General features: G+C 41.7%; 1 protein-coding gene across 2 annotated transcripts in view; it reads right to left on the bottom strand.

Moving 5' to 3' along the window:
* The window catches only part of AP3B1 (adaptor related protein complex 3 subunit beta 1), a 191,070-nt gene that overhangs the window by 81,530 nt on the left and 93,345 nt on the right, over positions 1 to 16,195 (bottom strand). For both annotated transcript variants that reach the window (XM_080925494.1, XM_080925493.1), the window contains exons 15-18: positions 15,353 to 15,529; positions 6,971 to 7,157; positions 5,886 to 6,016; positions 1,084 to 1,225 (exon numbers count right to left, since the gene is read on the bottom strand). In XM_080925494.1, coding sequence (XP_080781620.1) covers positions 1,084 to 1,225; positions 5,886 to 6,016; positions 6,971 to 7,157; positions 15,353 to 15,529 — 637 coding nt within the window. The remainder of the gene's footprint in view (positions 1 to 1,083; positions 1,226 to 5,885; positions 6,017 to 6,970; positions 7,158 to 15,352; positions 15,530 to 16,195) is intronic.

Raw genomic sequence — 16,195 nt, 5'->3', positions numbered from 1 at the left:
GGTGGAGCACACTTGTAATCCTAGGATTCAGGAGGCTGAGGGAGGATAAATAAACTTGAGTTCAGGGCCAGCCTGGGCTACATGTGGGCCATTCTCTCAAAATACATATATATTAGTATATGTATTAAAATGCAGCCTAATTTTCACGATTACAAATGATTATAGGTGCAGAGCTGTACACTAAATGAAAGGACAGCCCATTTCCCCTTCTCAGCACCTACCCAGTGATATGCCTGCCCTCAGCATAAATAATCTGAGGATGAACACTGTTCCAACACATACTTCAGAAGACTCCTTTCTCCACCACAGTGCGCAGCCAGGACAGCCACTGCTCCTAGACAGTCACATAAAGCAGGCTTCTCCTGTGAGATGTCCAGGTTCAAATCCTGGCTGAGCCACTCCCCAGCTCTAAGACTGCCAAGTTATGCAACTTCTGACTCTGTCTCCTTTTCAGGAGGTTTGGATGCTGCTGTAACAGGCACATGAGTACATGACTGGAAGCACGTGCAAGTGACTGCATACGGCAGGACCAGCACAGGAAGGCCTCGCCATGACAGCATCCACAAACCTACCGACCAAAGCGGGGACACAGACATTGGAATTTGTTGTGCAACCACACACACGGGGGGTGGGGGGAGCAGACAGAGAGACAGAGACAGAGAGAGAACTGGTTTACAGAAATAACAATATGAGATGGCTCAGTGGATAAAGTGCTCACTGCACAAGCGTGAGAAGGGTTCTTGTTTTCCGAGACAGGGTCTTTGTATAGCTCTGGCTGGTCTATAACTTAATCAAGAGCTACACCTGCCTCTGTCTCCCGAATGCTGGGATTAAAGCCATGCTTTGAAAGTCCTCCTCTTCACCTAGCATATGGAAGACTAGGTGCCTCACTTAGCTGGTACAGCCCCAGGATTCTCATCCATTCCTAGATGCTTTTCTCAATGCATATTGCTCTCAACTTCCTGTCTTTAAAACAAATCAATTCTGATATGTCTTAGATTTAGTTACAGAGTGGAGGGAGAAAGAAGGAAAAGACAAGGGGCATCATATGTGACAACACACTTCAATTATTAGAAAGCCCACCACTGTCACTGCTGCTATCAGAGCGGTCCTCATCTTCATCTTCCTTATCCTCCTCTTCCTCCTCCTCCTCCTCAGATTCAGAGTAAAATTTCTTCACAGGTTTTTCTTTCTTTGTTTTTCCAAGCGGGGTCCACTCTTTTGCCTGGTTATATAAACAAAGGAAACATTAATGACTCTTCTTACAGGATGCAGACTCCTGGCACATTCACTGTGAACTCAGAAGTTTGAGACTTCCACAGAGAAACCAAGCATGAGACCTGTAGTCCTAACAGCAAAGGGTTCCATTTCCAGACACACAATACACATTCTCATCAGAGCCCACTGTTACACGCACATCACATTTCCAGACCGTTAAACAACATGTGGTTGGCAGTCCACAGAAGGCTTAGCCTGCAGTAACAACAACACACTTGACATACAAGAGGAAAACAGTAAGCAGGGCACAGTGAATGTCAGCAGTAAATACTCATCATCTTGCTGTGCTAAAACCTGACTCCTCCTCCCGTGGTGACATGCTCCTTTGCCACTTGTCACTGGACTGCTGCAGGAGGTTCCTAACTGGTTAGCTGCTTCTGCTCCTCACTGACTCCAACCAAAGCCTGCTGAATACAACAGCTGGACAGGCCGGACCAGCTTCTCTCTGCTTCCAAACCCTCGTGGCTCATGTCATTTCACTCTGATAGAAGAGCAAAGTGTGCACCATCTCCCTTGCCGGGCACACGCGGTCCCCACTCACTTTTTCCTCCTGCATACTCTGCTCCAGCCAATTTCCAAAGACTCCAAGACCTGCACTGTATGAGGGTCATGTTCTCAGTGATTCCACCTGAAAACACCTCAACTCCTTTAAAAACAGTACTAGCTGCCTTCTAATATACTGTGTGATTTATCTATTTTTTTTACTTCCCCAGAATAGCGATTTCTAACACCTGTACAATGAAGCATCATAAGTTTGTCTGTTACGATAAATATTAGCTATACCTATTATAGCCTTAAAGATTTCAAGTTTATACAAAAAATACCTGTATGCATTTAAGAAAGTTGTATTCTTTGGTATTCACTAAACATGGCCTTAGAAAAAGTCTTTACTGTAAGTCTGTCATAACCACAACCTTAATTCATTGTGGAAAAATTAAGTCTCATGCCTTCTCTACTAAAAAGCAAAGAAATTAAGATTTCTTACAAGCTCAAAATGGTTAAGACTCATTTATTTATTACACTTTTAATTGAGTTTCCTGAGAGTGCTAGCATGATAGTGTATAACTATATAAATACACACACACACACACACACACACATACATACACACACACACACACACACACACACACACACACACATATGCATGTATTATTGTAAAGGAATTTACAGCATGATACACCAAAGGCTCATTATATTTTTCCGGGAATATGTTTTAAAATACTAATACAAACAAAAATATTTGTTAAAAAAAAACAAAACAAAAGACAAAAACGATTACCCAAGAGAAGCTCCAGTAACCTAAAAAACTATTACTTGGAAAGGACAAAAAAAAGTAATAAAAAATAATTTGAAGACATGAGTGTCCACATTAACAGTCTCATATTAAAGGCCCCGAGCCTAACAGCACTGCATTCTCCCTCAGGTGTGGGAGCTATAGAGCTGTAAGGAAAAGAAGGGAAGCAAAGAAGAAGAGACAGAGAGGTGAGATATCTACGGTCTCCACACGTGTTAACTACGTGTTTATAAAGAACAGAAGAGGCTGAGAGGTGGGAGAGCTAAGGTCTCCACACGTGTTAACTACATGCTTATAAAGAACAGGAGAGGCTGAGAAGTGGGAGAGCTAAGGTCTCCACACGTGTTAACTACATGCTTATAAAGAACAGGAGAGGCTGAGAGGTGGGAGAGCTAAGGTCTCCACACATGTTAACTACGTGTTTATAAAGCAAAATGTCCTTAATATGCAAAAGAAAGTTTTGTGTGACTGGAAAAAAAGGATTTTCTGTAACTAAACAAAAAACTCTAAAGGAGCCACAAAACTCACTTGTACCTTAATATAAATATACATCATATCTGATATCCTGGAAATGGTGGTGTGTAATTCAAAGTGACTTCTAGTGTCAACCTGACTAGGCTCCCTGTTGTTTTGATTAAAATGTCAGATTATCTAAGCCTCAGCCATTTTTCTTCCTAAGTTATATTTCATAATAATGAGATTTGACCTTAGAGGACAACTAGATAGTAAACCCAGACTAATACAGTGTATCATGTGCACAAAACGCTCCGATATGGCTTCACGGGGAGGTCTGGTGCAGAGCAAGGCAGAAGAGGATGCTCTGAGCAACCCTTTCTGCAGTTATGAATGTATCTCAGAGTATAAGTAGTTACACTGTATTTATTCCATTACATCCCTCACAGAGCTTTCTAAGCCACCATCTCAGACACCGAGAGAAGAAATCTGTTCTATGGCTTGAGGGCATACCTTTAAATCTGGTCCCATTAGCTATAATTATTCTCCATACGTTAGTAATTAATTTCAGAAACATAGTCAGCGAAATGAAAAAGAAATCAATTTGTCTCTGTTGAACAGGACAACTGAAATGCAGATAGGAAAACAGGTTGCTTATGTACTGTCCCTATCACAGAGCTAATGCTTAGGGCACATGACATGTAAAGGAGGCAGCCAACCTTAGAACACCACCAAGACAAAATTCAACTCCATAGCATTTGCTATCCATTTCTGAGAAGGCAAGTGCTTTCCAGAAGGAAAAGAAAGAAAGGAAACAGTGAGCAGAGATGGCAGGAGAACAGAAGGATTGTTCTTCGTGAGCCAGAGCACTGTGTAACCAATCAGGCAGAGAACAAGACAGCTAGCAAGCACACTTATCAGGAGAGGGGTGTCTGCACAAGAATCACAGCAGAGAACACTCCAGATTTCAGCATCTGACAAAACTTGTACACACAATGGAAATGTGCTCCAAAATGCTTATGTTTGGGAGAAAAACAAGCGTATCTTCATGCCTAAAAAGGCATGCAATGGGTTTTCATACTTTTATTTATCATATTTATATTTTATTTTAATACATATATGTATTTAATACATAATGTTTTCTGTGTTCATGGGGTGGGGGCTGCGTGTGGAGGCCAGAGTCAATGTTGTGGATCTTCAAGAGCCTGGCACTCAGGAATTTAGCCAGAAGGACTGGCTGTGGACGCCAGGCCCATTCTCTTGTGTCTGCCTCACCAGCATGGATTTACAGATCAGCCCAGCACAGTTGGATTACTATGCGGGCACTGGGGATCAGACTCAGGTCTTCACGCTTGCTTGGCAAGCGCTTTACCAAGTGAGCGTCTCCCAGCCTGTTTTCATCATTTGGCACTGGGCACGGAGAACAACAGTGATCTGCACACAGGCTCCGGCATTGTCTCCTTGACAACTCAGGAGAGGTGAGAGAGCACGCTAGACAGCACGCATGGGAGGAGAAGCCTGGTCTGCAGGAGCTATGGCAACCTGCATTTATTTACGCTTTATCAGCCGTGGTTTCCTCACCTATAAGATGGAAATACTGAGCCTGGCATGATGGGATACAACTTCAATCCCAACACTTGGGGGCAGAGGCAGGTGGACCTCGGTTTGAGGTCAGCCTGGTCTACATAGTGAGTTCCAGGACAGCCAGAACTATTCAGAGAAACTGTCTCAAAAACACAAACAACACACATACACACACACAAAAGAAAATAAGAACAACAAAAATCCACAAACAAAACAACAACAAAATGGGGTGATTTGGGGTTTAAACAAACTGGTCTCTATCACAAAGCGCTGCCGGGGTCTGAACTGAGACGCTATTAATCATCTGCTGTGGACATGCTCCAAGGCCAGTGTAAGCTCCATATTCAAAAGAAAGCTGTCTCTCAGCGTAATCATATTCCATGGCTCTGCTCATTAGTGGGATTATATTTAAAATAATAATTTCCTTCCTTTGCATGTGGAAGGAAACATGGAAGCTGACTAGCTCTCCAACCAGAATTAATGATAAAGGTTTCTGATTATCTGAATTCTAGTTCACTGCATCATTTACATAAGAAAAACGTTAAGAACATAATTCTCATCTGCTGCTCCATTTAAATTAAAAAGCAATGAATATATTCACACAATTTCTAAGTACAAAATAAACATCTTTCATTATCACTTACTATGAAACAATAAACAGGTAATATTAGTAAACAGTAATAATTATTTAAGCGTAATAACTAGTATATTTGAGAAAAGATTTGGAAAACACACTACGGCAATTTTTTAATGTGAAAAGTGTTATTCATTTTTAGGTGTAGCCTTGTCATGGTTATCTTCGGTACACAACGCTCCCTGCTTCTTTTTAAGCATCACTTAAAACTGAAGTCATCAGAAAACCCAGTACATTTTGTACAGGTTTTCTTTTCTGGAAAAGAACAGCAAAATTTATTTATAAAAACACTGACAGGAAGCTTACGAATCTCCAGCAAAGTAGAAAAAGCTCAATCCACTGAAGCTAAATACCTTAGAAATTGAATCTATACAGCTACAAATGTGATCGCACAGATATGGTTGGCACTGATGCAGAGAATTCAATTCTCGACTTCCTTGAAGCAAGGAACAGTCCACGTACAGTGGCAAGGAAAAGCACAATGTGCACTTCCTCTAAGGCAAGGTACATCTAACACATTACATTCAGAAACACAAGGACAGCATTCAGCTTTCAGCCCAGAGGCTTTTATACAAAATGGTAGTTACCGCAGAAGCTCTCATTGCTAGAACAAAATTAATCTCAGAAAGGTCAACTTACTGACTCTATCATTTCTACATTGCGAACCGATGGGTCAGGCGCCACCTCTGGCCAATTAGATAATTCCAGGTACCCGGACGCTTTAATGTTGAGAGTATGAGATAAGGTGCCAAGCTGGAAATGATCCCTATCTATTAAAAATGGAGGAAAACAGAGAATAAACAATATGAGCCATATATAACAGATGACAATCATATCAGAGCTCAAGGTAATTGGCATTTCACCACAAATGTCAAGGAATAAATATAAACCAGGAAGCTCTTCATAGGTCAGAAAACTGATTTCAGCCCATAGATTACAATAATCTCCCCCATAATGGTCAATAAAAAAGCTAATCAGTCAGTGTGTTTAGAGGTGTTGCTCTGAAATGTAGCTTCTCTAAAAATTACTTTACTGTGAATATTAGGAATGACAGCGCAGTTAAACAATCCATATACATACCTTGGCACAAACACATTCAGAATTTCAATAGTTTTTGTGCCAAACTGAACAGCATTTACTGTTCTACAACAATTAAATAAGAAACAATGTGGAAACCAGGCTACATAACCACGTGACTCCAATCATAATAGCTACTTGTTAACTGATAAGATATTTAATTAGTCCCCTTTTGAAAAAGCCAGGAAAAAGAACACAAGTTCCTTCTTTGCAAAATGAATTTGAATATAAAAAGATATTTGTATGAAATAATTTCTTCAAGAGATGGTGGCATTAGTGTACTCGGGATATTTAATTACTAACTTACTATTAGGTATTAGGAAATAAAAATATTTGAAGGAGAAATAAAACCCATGGCTATAAGAACAAAACAGCTATTTTATCTACTCTTCTGTTAAACTGACTAATGAGAATAAAAACCAGAGGACCTGAAATTATTTGGGAGAACAAGGTCTAGAGAAAAATAAACTTTAGCACACATAAAAATAAAACACGCCCTGAGCAGATGCACGAGTGCAGGCGCCCTGTTGTCACACACCGACATGGCAGTCCTATGTGCTTCTCCAAGCCACACGTGAGGCACCTCAGGAATGGGACAGCCTCAGACCGTCTTAGAAGGTGTTTTACAGCTATGCATCTGATCATACCTTTAAAGGGAGACTCTAGCAGTGGCGCAGGCTTCTGTGCTAGAAAGATTTTTTTGGCGTATTTACTTAAAGCTCCACTCTTCTCGTTCGGAACAATAAGCTGCCTAATAAATCTTGTGCGGTCTCTGATGTCGTAGTTTTGATCATACTTGCCGAGGTTTAATATGTACTGGGTAAGCAATTTTGTCTGTTCGAACAAAACAGAACAAGTTGAAAATGCGGTTATTTATGATTATTGATAACTCTGGATAAACATATTTAAAGATGTAATAAAAATGAATGGCTATGTCAAACAAATGTCGTTCCACGGGGAATATGCATTTCTAACAGGGCAAATGGAATTCTGAAGCCAACGCACATGTCCTCTTCTGTGCTGGGGAGGTGAATGCTGAGCACCGGGAAGCAGCCATGTGCTAGATTATTAAACTGCTGAAGTGGAAAGAAAGGCGTCATTAAAAAAATAATCATAGATGGCAAACCCGCTGAAGGGGCTACGTGAGAATAATGAATGTGGAAATACAACTAAAAACATGGCACTCAAAACTTAATCGGAAAAATATGCAGGACATCAAAACATCAGAGAGTGTTAGGGGATGGGAAACGGCTTCTCCTGAGGTGTGCTTTATGAAGAGATACTGTCCCTGGCAGAGGCAGTGTCTGCACTCTGACTGCACTCCGTTACTTTACCCTGAATTATGACCCATTAAAGCAGACACATGAATCACTGAACTGGATTACTGCAAATTATTTGCAGTGCATTTAGCTGTTACTTTTTCATAAAAGCAAGCTGCTGATGCCCTCTAAAAACTAGGATAAAAGAGTTCTTCCCTTTCCCGCCACGCTGCTGATAGCCTCTAGTAATATTGGTCATTTATTTATCTACGTAAGCTTTTACACCATAATCAGGCTTGCTAAGTCAACTTCTGAATGCACTGCACTAATGTATATTGAGATGATTTTAATAATAATTAAATCAAAATTGGAATGTAACAAAATAGGTTTGTATTTTAAACTACAGTGCTTTTAAATGAAAAGGCAATTTTAATTTAAAAGTCTACATGTGTACATTGTAAATTTAAGCTAAATAGAAGTCATAAAATAGGGGAAAATAACCCAAAATTAGTACTATTAGAGAACTTTACACACATTATAAACAAATGACAACAGAGACAATCAACAGAGAGAAGCAAAGACAATGCTAGAACATCAGGAACAGCTGGGCGCTACAGTAACAGCCAGCTGAGGGACTGGCTGGGAGGGAGGAGGCTGCTTTCGGAAGCAAGACATTTGAAAGCATTAACACGGGTTTCTTAAAAAGAATTACAAATGCTTGCAGGCTTTCCTGAATCTGGTGACCGACAACTGCTGTCCATGTTGCCTCATCTGTAAGTAATGAAAAGGCTTACATGATTCCTGATTAAAGAATGCCAGCTAGCCAGAGCCGACAGATGAGAAACACACTGCAGCTCATGAAGGGGGTACGACACTGAAGTAACCACCTGCACGGGACAGCTGGAACCTGTGTGACCATTCCTATCCAAGCAGTTAGCATTAAAGTCCAGCTGCGCACTGAGACTGAGAATCCGAGATTCCACGTAGCCAAAGAAGTGAAGCCTACAAGTGGCTCTCAACTGGCAGGCGTGCATCCTGCTTATAAACTTAACCCCCAAACTGAGTTTTCAAAATTAAAGCTCTAAAATATATTAACAATATTTACGTTGAAAATATTTTAAAATATGTATGTATACAATTGTTGATAAGCTGATAGAACAATTCTCTTAAAGTGTATTTCACAATAAATTCTTCATAACGTCAAATGTTATCTCTGCAATGATGCACTGACGTACGTGCAGTAATTATTCATCACATACTAGAGTAGGCAATTTCTTTGCTGTCCGTCTTCAGTAGCAAGGACATTTAGAAACAAAGGCATTTCTCTGAAGAATACATTTTTAAAATAGTCTATTTAGTCTTGTGTTTTTCAAAGTTAAATTTTATGATTAGAAATTACCAAACTGCTGTCATTTTCAATGTATTCTCTATCACAATATTTGTGTGTATGTGTGCTGTATCTATGTATACATGTGCTCGAGCTCGTGTGTGTGTGTGTGTGTGTGTGTGTGTGTGTGTGTGTGTGTTGTGTGTGTGTTGCATTCCACCATGTTTAGAGACATGGTCTCTTACTGAACCTGGAGCCCATGGATTGCTTCAACTGACTGGACAAAAAGCACCAGGGATGGAGCTGTGTCAGCTCCTGCCTGTATGAGCCGTTCTTAACTCGAGTGGCACTCAAGAGTGATACTGCGGAGACTGAGATTCACAGCTGAGGTGAAGAAAGATACCCATGTGTTACTAAGCTAAACACAACCACTAAGGACATTCCTTTGTTATAAATGGAAGCTTGGGACACAACTGGATGAGACACTGAGACAGCCATCATAAATGAGGTTTGGAAAGGGAACAGCAGCTGAGTAAATAAAGATGACATTTTGACATCATTAAAGCTTCGGTTTAAAACTCAAAGTAATGTTATTTTATACAAGAATTACATAAAATAAGAAAATGAGATATATTGTACTCTGACAAAAATATTCAGTACCCTCTGATCTAATTTATTACATTTTACTTTCATGTAATTGTCCTGTTTAGACTTAAAAAGCAGTGCTGTTATCAGCTGGCTATCAAACACGACTTACATCAATTACGCATCTTCACAGTGACTCAGGAAAAGGAACGTGAGGGAAAATACTACAAAAACTAAGGAATTTGTTATTTAAACTACCTTCGTAAGAGATGAGCACCATATCCTTACCTGACTATTCTAACAAGTAATAAAGTGGCAACTGCTTATTCAGACAATAGTGTCCTAAAACAGTCACACACTAATGACAAAGATATGCCCTAGGAAAGGCATCACTGGGCCTTCCCTTAGCTGTGGGGCCAGAGCGCACTTGTGCACACAATGCATCACCAAGTAAGTACTTGTGGAACTTTCATTGTACACATGGTCTGTAAATGTCATTAGAGAACGCATGAGTGTGACTAACAGTCAGAACTAGTAAAGGCCATGTAAAATAGTCATAAAACAAGTCTAAGACATAACAAGAAGGAATACAAAAAACTTGCAGAATTCAGCATCCAGTTTAATGACAGTTATTTTTAAAGGCAAAATATTGTTAAAGACATTTGGGAACTGCACAGAATTCTTAGTCTACCCTAGAGGAAAATCTATGCAGCACAACTGTTCTGTACTTGCATGACAAAGGTTCCTTTCAGTGACTTAAATAAGTTTTTAAATTCAGCAGTCAATGTGAAAGACCTCCCTGCTTGATTTTTTTTTTTTTTTTTTTTTTTTTGCCATAGGGAGGAACAGTAGGAACTGAGCCTAGGGTCTCAGGCATGCCAGGCAAGCGCTACACCACTGAGCTCAAACCCTAGTCTAGGTCTTCCTTCTTGCTCACATTCACTTACTTTTCTTGGGGCGAATGGGAGGGCGAAGGAGAGGGAGAGAGGAAAATGGAGGGGGGTAGGAGAAGGAGGGGGTAGAAGAAGGAGGGGGCTAGAAGGAGGGGGGTAAGAGAAGGAGGGGGTAGGAGGAGGGGGTAGAAGAAGGAGGGGGCTAGAAGGAGGGGGGTAGGAGAAGGAGGGGGTAGGAGAAGGAGGGGGTAGGAGAAGGAGGGGGATGAGGATGTGGGGGGGAAGGCAGAGGGAGAGCAAAGCAGAGTAGTGTGGTCATTGCATAGCACCATGGCTTTGTCAAATAAAAACAAAAGGAAAAGCAAGGAGATTTCTGAAGAGGTCCAAATCAGGAAACGTGCTCCTCACTTTAGGAGGATCCCCAAGATATCAGTACAATTACCCCGTTTCCTACTGAGAACCCAAATGCTCTCAATGAGTACAGAGTGATCACTGTCTAAGTAGCAGAGAAGTAGACACTTGGCATCTCACAGAATATCAAACAGTAAATGACCCACATCTGTACATATCACTGTTTCTAAGACATGACATGAAAAGCTGCACAGCTGTAATAGAGTAGACGTGTGTTTCAGAACCACAGGCTCTATGCGCTTATTAATGCACACTCACATAACGGGTTTGGCTGAATGAAGCACACCACCAGCACAGTGCTCACCAGTAAGGAAGAAGGATGAGGCCAACAGCAGCTCCAGAGCCATCACTGGAGCAAACGCTGACAGCAACTGTGCCTGCTGACAGGCAGGCGTGACGTGTGCATTTCCCGTTATGTTCCTTTCTGCGAGTCTGCAAGTTGCCCTAACTATATATGAAAACAGGCTGGGAACAACTCTGACCCAATACTTATCTCTATACTTGAAAGCTCAGACTTTATTACAGGTTTTTTTTTTTTTTTTTTTTTTTTTTTTAAAAAGAAAACACCCTTTAGTCACTTTTAAGAGCTAATATCCATTTTAACCAAACCCATGCTGAGTCTTCCTGCCTTGGGTGCCCAGACTTCGGCGACACCGACATTTCCCACACACTGACCCATCTCTAGTGCTGTCCACTGGCTGTGTATCTAACATTTCTCCATGAACTAGCAAAGGAGGGATCGCACTGCCTTTCCTAATAGAATAGGCCCTGAGGAGTAGGTTCTTCCTGAAAAACAAAATGATTTCCCTCACTATGAAAAATTTGTTCCCACTAAGAAAAATCTAGCAGTTGACTAGACATGTCGGCTTGAGCTCAACTGAAAAAGAGGAAGTACCATGAGCTAAACAGCATGAGCTAAGAACCATGAGCTCATACGTACCATGAGCTAATGACCAGGATGGTCTCATTTCATCCCATCAGACCTGCAGAAGCTCTGCTCTGACACTTGTTTTGAAAATGTGTATTTGCAATAATTCCAAAGAAATTCAGGAATAATTTGAATTTTCTATTTGATTTCTTCTGCAAGAAACAGTGGGTGACAGCAGAAAATGAACCTAGCAGAACCCGTGTGCCTAGGTACCCGCTGAATACATGCCTCACACCCACGTCAGATGTTGACACGTGCAGGCTGAGGGCCACTCTGCATACAACTTTCCTCCTGGCTTCAGATTCTGATTACTCACGTCTAACAGAAGAGCAGAACCTATCACCACATGCGGCCTCACTCAACCTGGGCCTCGTGTAAGAGTCTGTACTTCTGAGGAGTTGTATTCTTAAGAACCACTACATAGAAACCAGTGGTTTTGTTTTCATGGGGTTCTCACTTAAGAAAATCTGTACCATATTTCTGTGGCTGGCTGAGCACCAGGACCCTACTTCCACCTGCAGCGATGCCCGCGTCTGACACGGTGCGGCTCTGCTTCTCATGAGCATCTTTAGGATCACAGATGCTGCATGGCAAGGACTGAGTTGCTTTGACTCCTAGGCCACCTAAGTAGGAAAGCGCCGCACACCGGCTCTGTAACCTGTGAGACAGCACACGGAGAGTTGGTTTGTCCTGCTCACAATTACACATGCTCCCACCCCCACTGGGACTCCCCTACACAGCGGAGTAAAAAGTGCTGCCCCCCACAAAGAAAAAAGGTGCAGAGAGAGAAGAGGATGAGAGAACAAAATGGAGCATGTGTAATGGAATCACAACATACTGGATATAGGCATGAAACTGTTAAACAAGAAAAACACAAGCAAACTTATTTCCCAACAACTTGAAAACTGGCCACATATTTCCAATCATCTTTTTTAACTGAGGATAAATAAACATGAAACTTACTACTTTAAGGTTATAATTCGGTGACATTTATACTGTTATGAAACCATTAGCAACTTCTGTCTGTAGAACCCATTCCATTTTCCTCACTGAAACTTGAAACTCATTAAACCACGACACTCCATTATACCGAGTAAATCTGGACTGCAGATGTTATATTACAGACACCACTCTCAACGCCATTAACATCCTTTAATAGTTTTTGTTAGCTTCGGCACACCATTAACTTGATGGGGTTCAGAGTGTATATTCTATTTCCTGGGTGCACCTCAAATCTCAGGCCAGGCCTTTTATTCTTAGGGTGCTGCTTTGTGGATCTCTCTCAGGAATCAGTCAAAACCCTGGGCAATTTATCTATAGACTTCCAGGCTCCCCACCGTCGGTACTCTAGAACCCTCCGTAGCTTTGTTCTGTCTGTAGCTGCTCGCATGCCGCCCTCTACTTCCCCTAGAAGGCAGCTGCCATGCCCACACTGCGGGCTGCTTCTTTTTGCTTCGACTCTTTCCTCTGAGTGGTTAGACAGTTGTGCTTTCTAGTGTCCAGCTTAAATCTGTTATCTCTGGGACGGTCATACTAACTAGAGTTTACTTTGCCATCTGAAAGCAAGGTATGGAAATTATCTTTCAGCTCTCTTTCCTGTCTCTCTGTGTGTATGTATGTCTATTTGTCTCTGTCTCCCCCACCTCCCACCCTTTGTGTGTGTGTGTGTGTGTGTGTGTGTGTGTGTGTGTCCCCGTGAGGGTAAGCAAGCACATGCTTGTGAAGGTTAGAGGTCAACCTAACCTTGTAGGGAGTGTTCCTCAGAGGCTACTGCTTTACTTTATTTGTCCTCCTAAATTTTTATTATGTATTTATTTATTCAGAGGAAAAGACAAAGAGACGGGAGGGGAGGAGAGGGCAGAGGAGAAGAAAGGAGAAAGTGGGAGGGGTGGAGAGAGGAGAGGAGAAAGAAGGAGAGAAGAGAGAAAAGCAGAGATAAGAGAAAGGAGGGGAGGGGAGGGGAGAAAAAGCGAGGGGAGGAGACTAATGTGGAGGGTAGAAAGCAACTTGTACGGCTTGGTTCTCTTTCCATCATGTGGTTCTTAGGGCTCAGATTCAGACCATCAGACTTGGAGGCAGTTCACCTCCACACTTACCTTGTCTTTTTGAGGTGAGGTCCGTCCCTAACTGACCTGGAACTTACCAATTGGGATAGGCTAAATGAAAAAGCAGCCCAGGATCTACTTCCTGTCTTACCTCCCCAGTGCTGGGGCGGCAAGCCTGGACTGCTACACTCAGGCTGTTTATTTTGACTTTTAAATGATCCTTGCATATCAAACTCAGGTCCTCATGCTTGTACAGCAAGAACGTCACTGATTTTGGCATTTCCCTAATAGCAAATACAGACATTTTAAAGAAGCAAAATTTATTACTCAACTGTTCTCTATGCATACAAATAAATAATAGTAAATAGTATATAAATAACACTAAGCCTTATTAAAAAAAAACCAACTTACAAAGACTCTAGAAGCACGCAATTCAGTGGAAGTTCTGGAGAGGTTCAGTGAGTTCCCAGGGAAACGGGTCTACAGTTAAGTCCTAGTGCTCTAAAGACTGGCCCACTCTTACCTATTCAGTTTTACAGACAGCTAAAGTAAGCACATGCAGAAATGTTTTTACATTTCAGTCAAAGGAATTAGTTTAGTTTCTACCTAATACTCAGTGTGTTATGAACCACATAACTAAAACGTGCTGTTGAGATGACTGTACATTCAACTATTCATTAGTGCTAATTTTCTCTCAATAATTTTCCCAACCACCTTCATGTTTAAAAAAGTGAGAAACACTGTAAACAGGACACATCACCCATTTTTATATCACTTAAAGCTAATAAACTATGTGAAATAGTAAAGAACCTTCAGAAACCACGACAGTCTCACCTATGCATATAGTGTCCGCAGTGGTCATGGGGAGAGCCACTGTGAAACATACAACAGCAACTGGGCTCCAAATTTGTCACGAAGAAAATTTAGCTCAAAGAAAACCATGAGAGCACCAACACCGCCTTCAAACTCAGTGAGTAAAATGACCCTGAACACCGTCTATCATTTCTAAATGGAAAACTCCACTCAGGCCTTGGCTCTTTGCCACCCTGAAACTAAGGGCCTGACGACGACAACTTAAGACACGAGCCACCAGATGCCATTTAGAAGGACCCACCCTCTTGAGCTAAAACTGTCACAGGCCCCGCCTCCATAAACCATCACATTTTTGATAGAAAGTAAACTTATTAACTGAAGGGAGCACATATGCCCTTTAACACATGGACCTCTACGAATTTCTTAAATTCCCCAAGCAGTTTCACGGCTCTGCCCTGTTCTCTCCTCCTCTTGTTCTGCATACCTAGTGACCTCCTCCAGGCCCTCTCCACGTCTTCATAAATAAACTGACCTCTCCTTCGTCAGACCTTCTGAACGCCCTCATGGCCACTGTACCTCAACACCTCTGCCACAGATCTTCTGTTAAGCCAGTTTTTCTACTGTTAGAAGGAATGCACTGCCGCCACCAACCGCACCTAATACAACAGGGTTCAGTACCGCTGAGCGCGTGGGTAACTCACGGAAGGCTGCAGGGCTTGGGTAGAGTGAGGGAAGAGCCCGGCAGGCTGAATAATATCCGTCTCTTACCTGTTTGGAATTAGTCAAATACAATTTTGCTCCAAGATTCAAAATCTGCAGTTTCACCAGATCATCTTCACTAGTGAAAGTTTTAGCCATTTTTCTCAAAACATCCGGAGCAATTTTAGGAACTCGTTCACAGTTTTCTCCAATTAGCCAAAGAATGCTTGCTCTAGCCACAGGGACCTAATATGAAAAGCAGATCACACTGTTAGAAGAAGTTTAATCATACACTCCTCAACATCAGCACAGAAAAGGCTTAGAACTGCCAAGATCTCTATTCATTTCCTCATTGAATGTACGTATCCAGGAGCTGCTAACACTGACCACTCACCGTATATCAAGTTTAAACACAAAGGTGACCTCTGGACACGGTCAGGGTTCAGAGCACTGACTGCTCTTACACAGGACCTGGGTGTGGGTCCCAACACCCACAGCCATCTGTAGCTCCAGTCCCAGGGGACGGGATGCCCACTTCTGGCCTCCACATGATGTACACAGACGCACATGCAAGTAAAATGCCTCTATACGTTATAGAAATAAAAAATTTAAAACGGTTTCAAAGAACAGCCTTGGAAAGATTTAGTAAAGTAAGCATGACTTGTCTAGAATACAGGCCCATTAGAGTCCAGCAAATTCCAGGCCAAATCGGAGTGACTGCAGCTTTTGCTGGTTCCTGTCACTGTTTCCCGCTGCAGGGGCAGAAATGTGCTGTACTATACTTTAGTATTACAATTTTTTAAAATAAAGTACACTTCAATATAATTTGTTTTCCTAAAAAACACCGCCTTGCTTCAAATTGGAAACCTTCCATCAGAACCATTAGGACCAATATTTTAGAGTATGCAAATT

This window comes from Micromys minutus (assembly GCF_963924665.1).
Source record: "Micromys minutus genome assembly, chromosome: 11".
In the NCBI taxonomy this organism is placed as follows: domain Eukaryota; kingdom Metazoa; phylum Chordata; class Mammalia; order Rodentia; family Muridae; genus Micromys; species Micromys minutus.
Note: the sequence above shows the minus strand (reverse complement) of the source record. Positions and strands in the feature narration are given on the sequence as shown.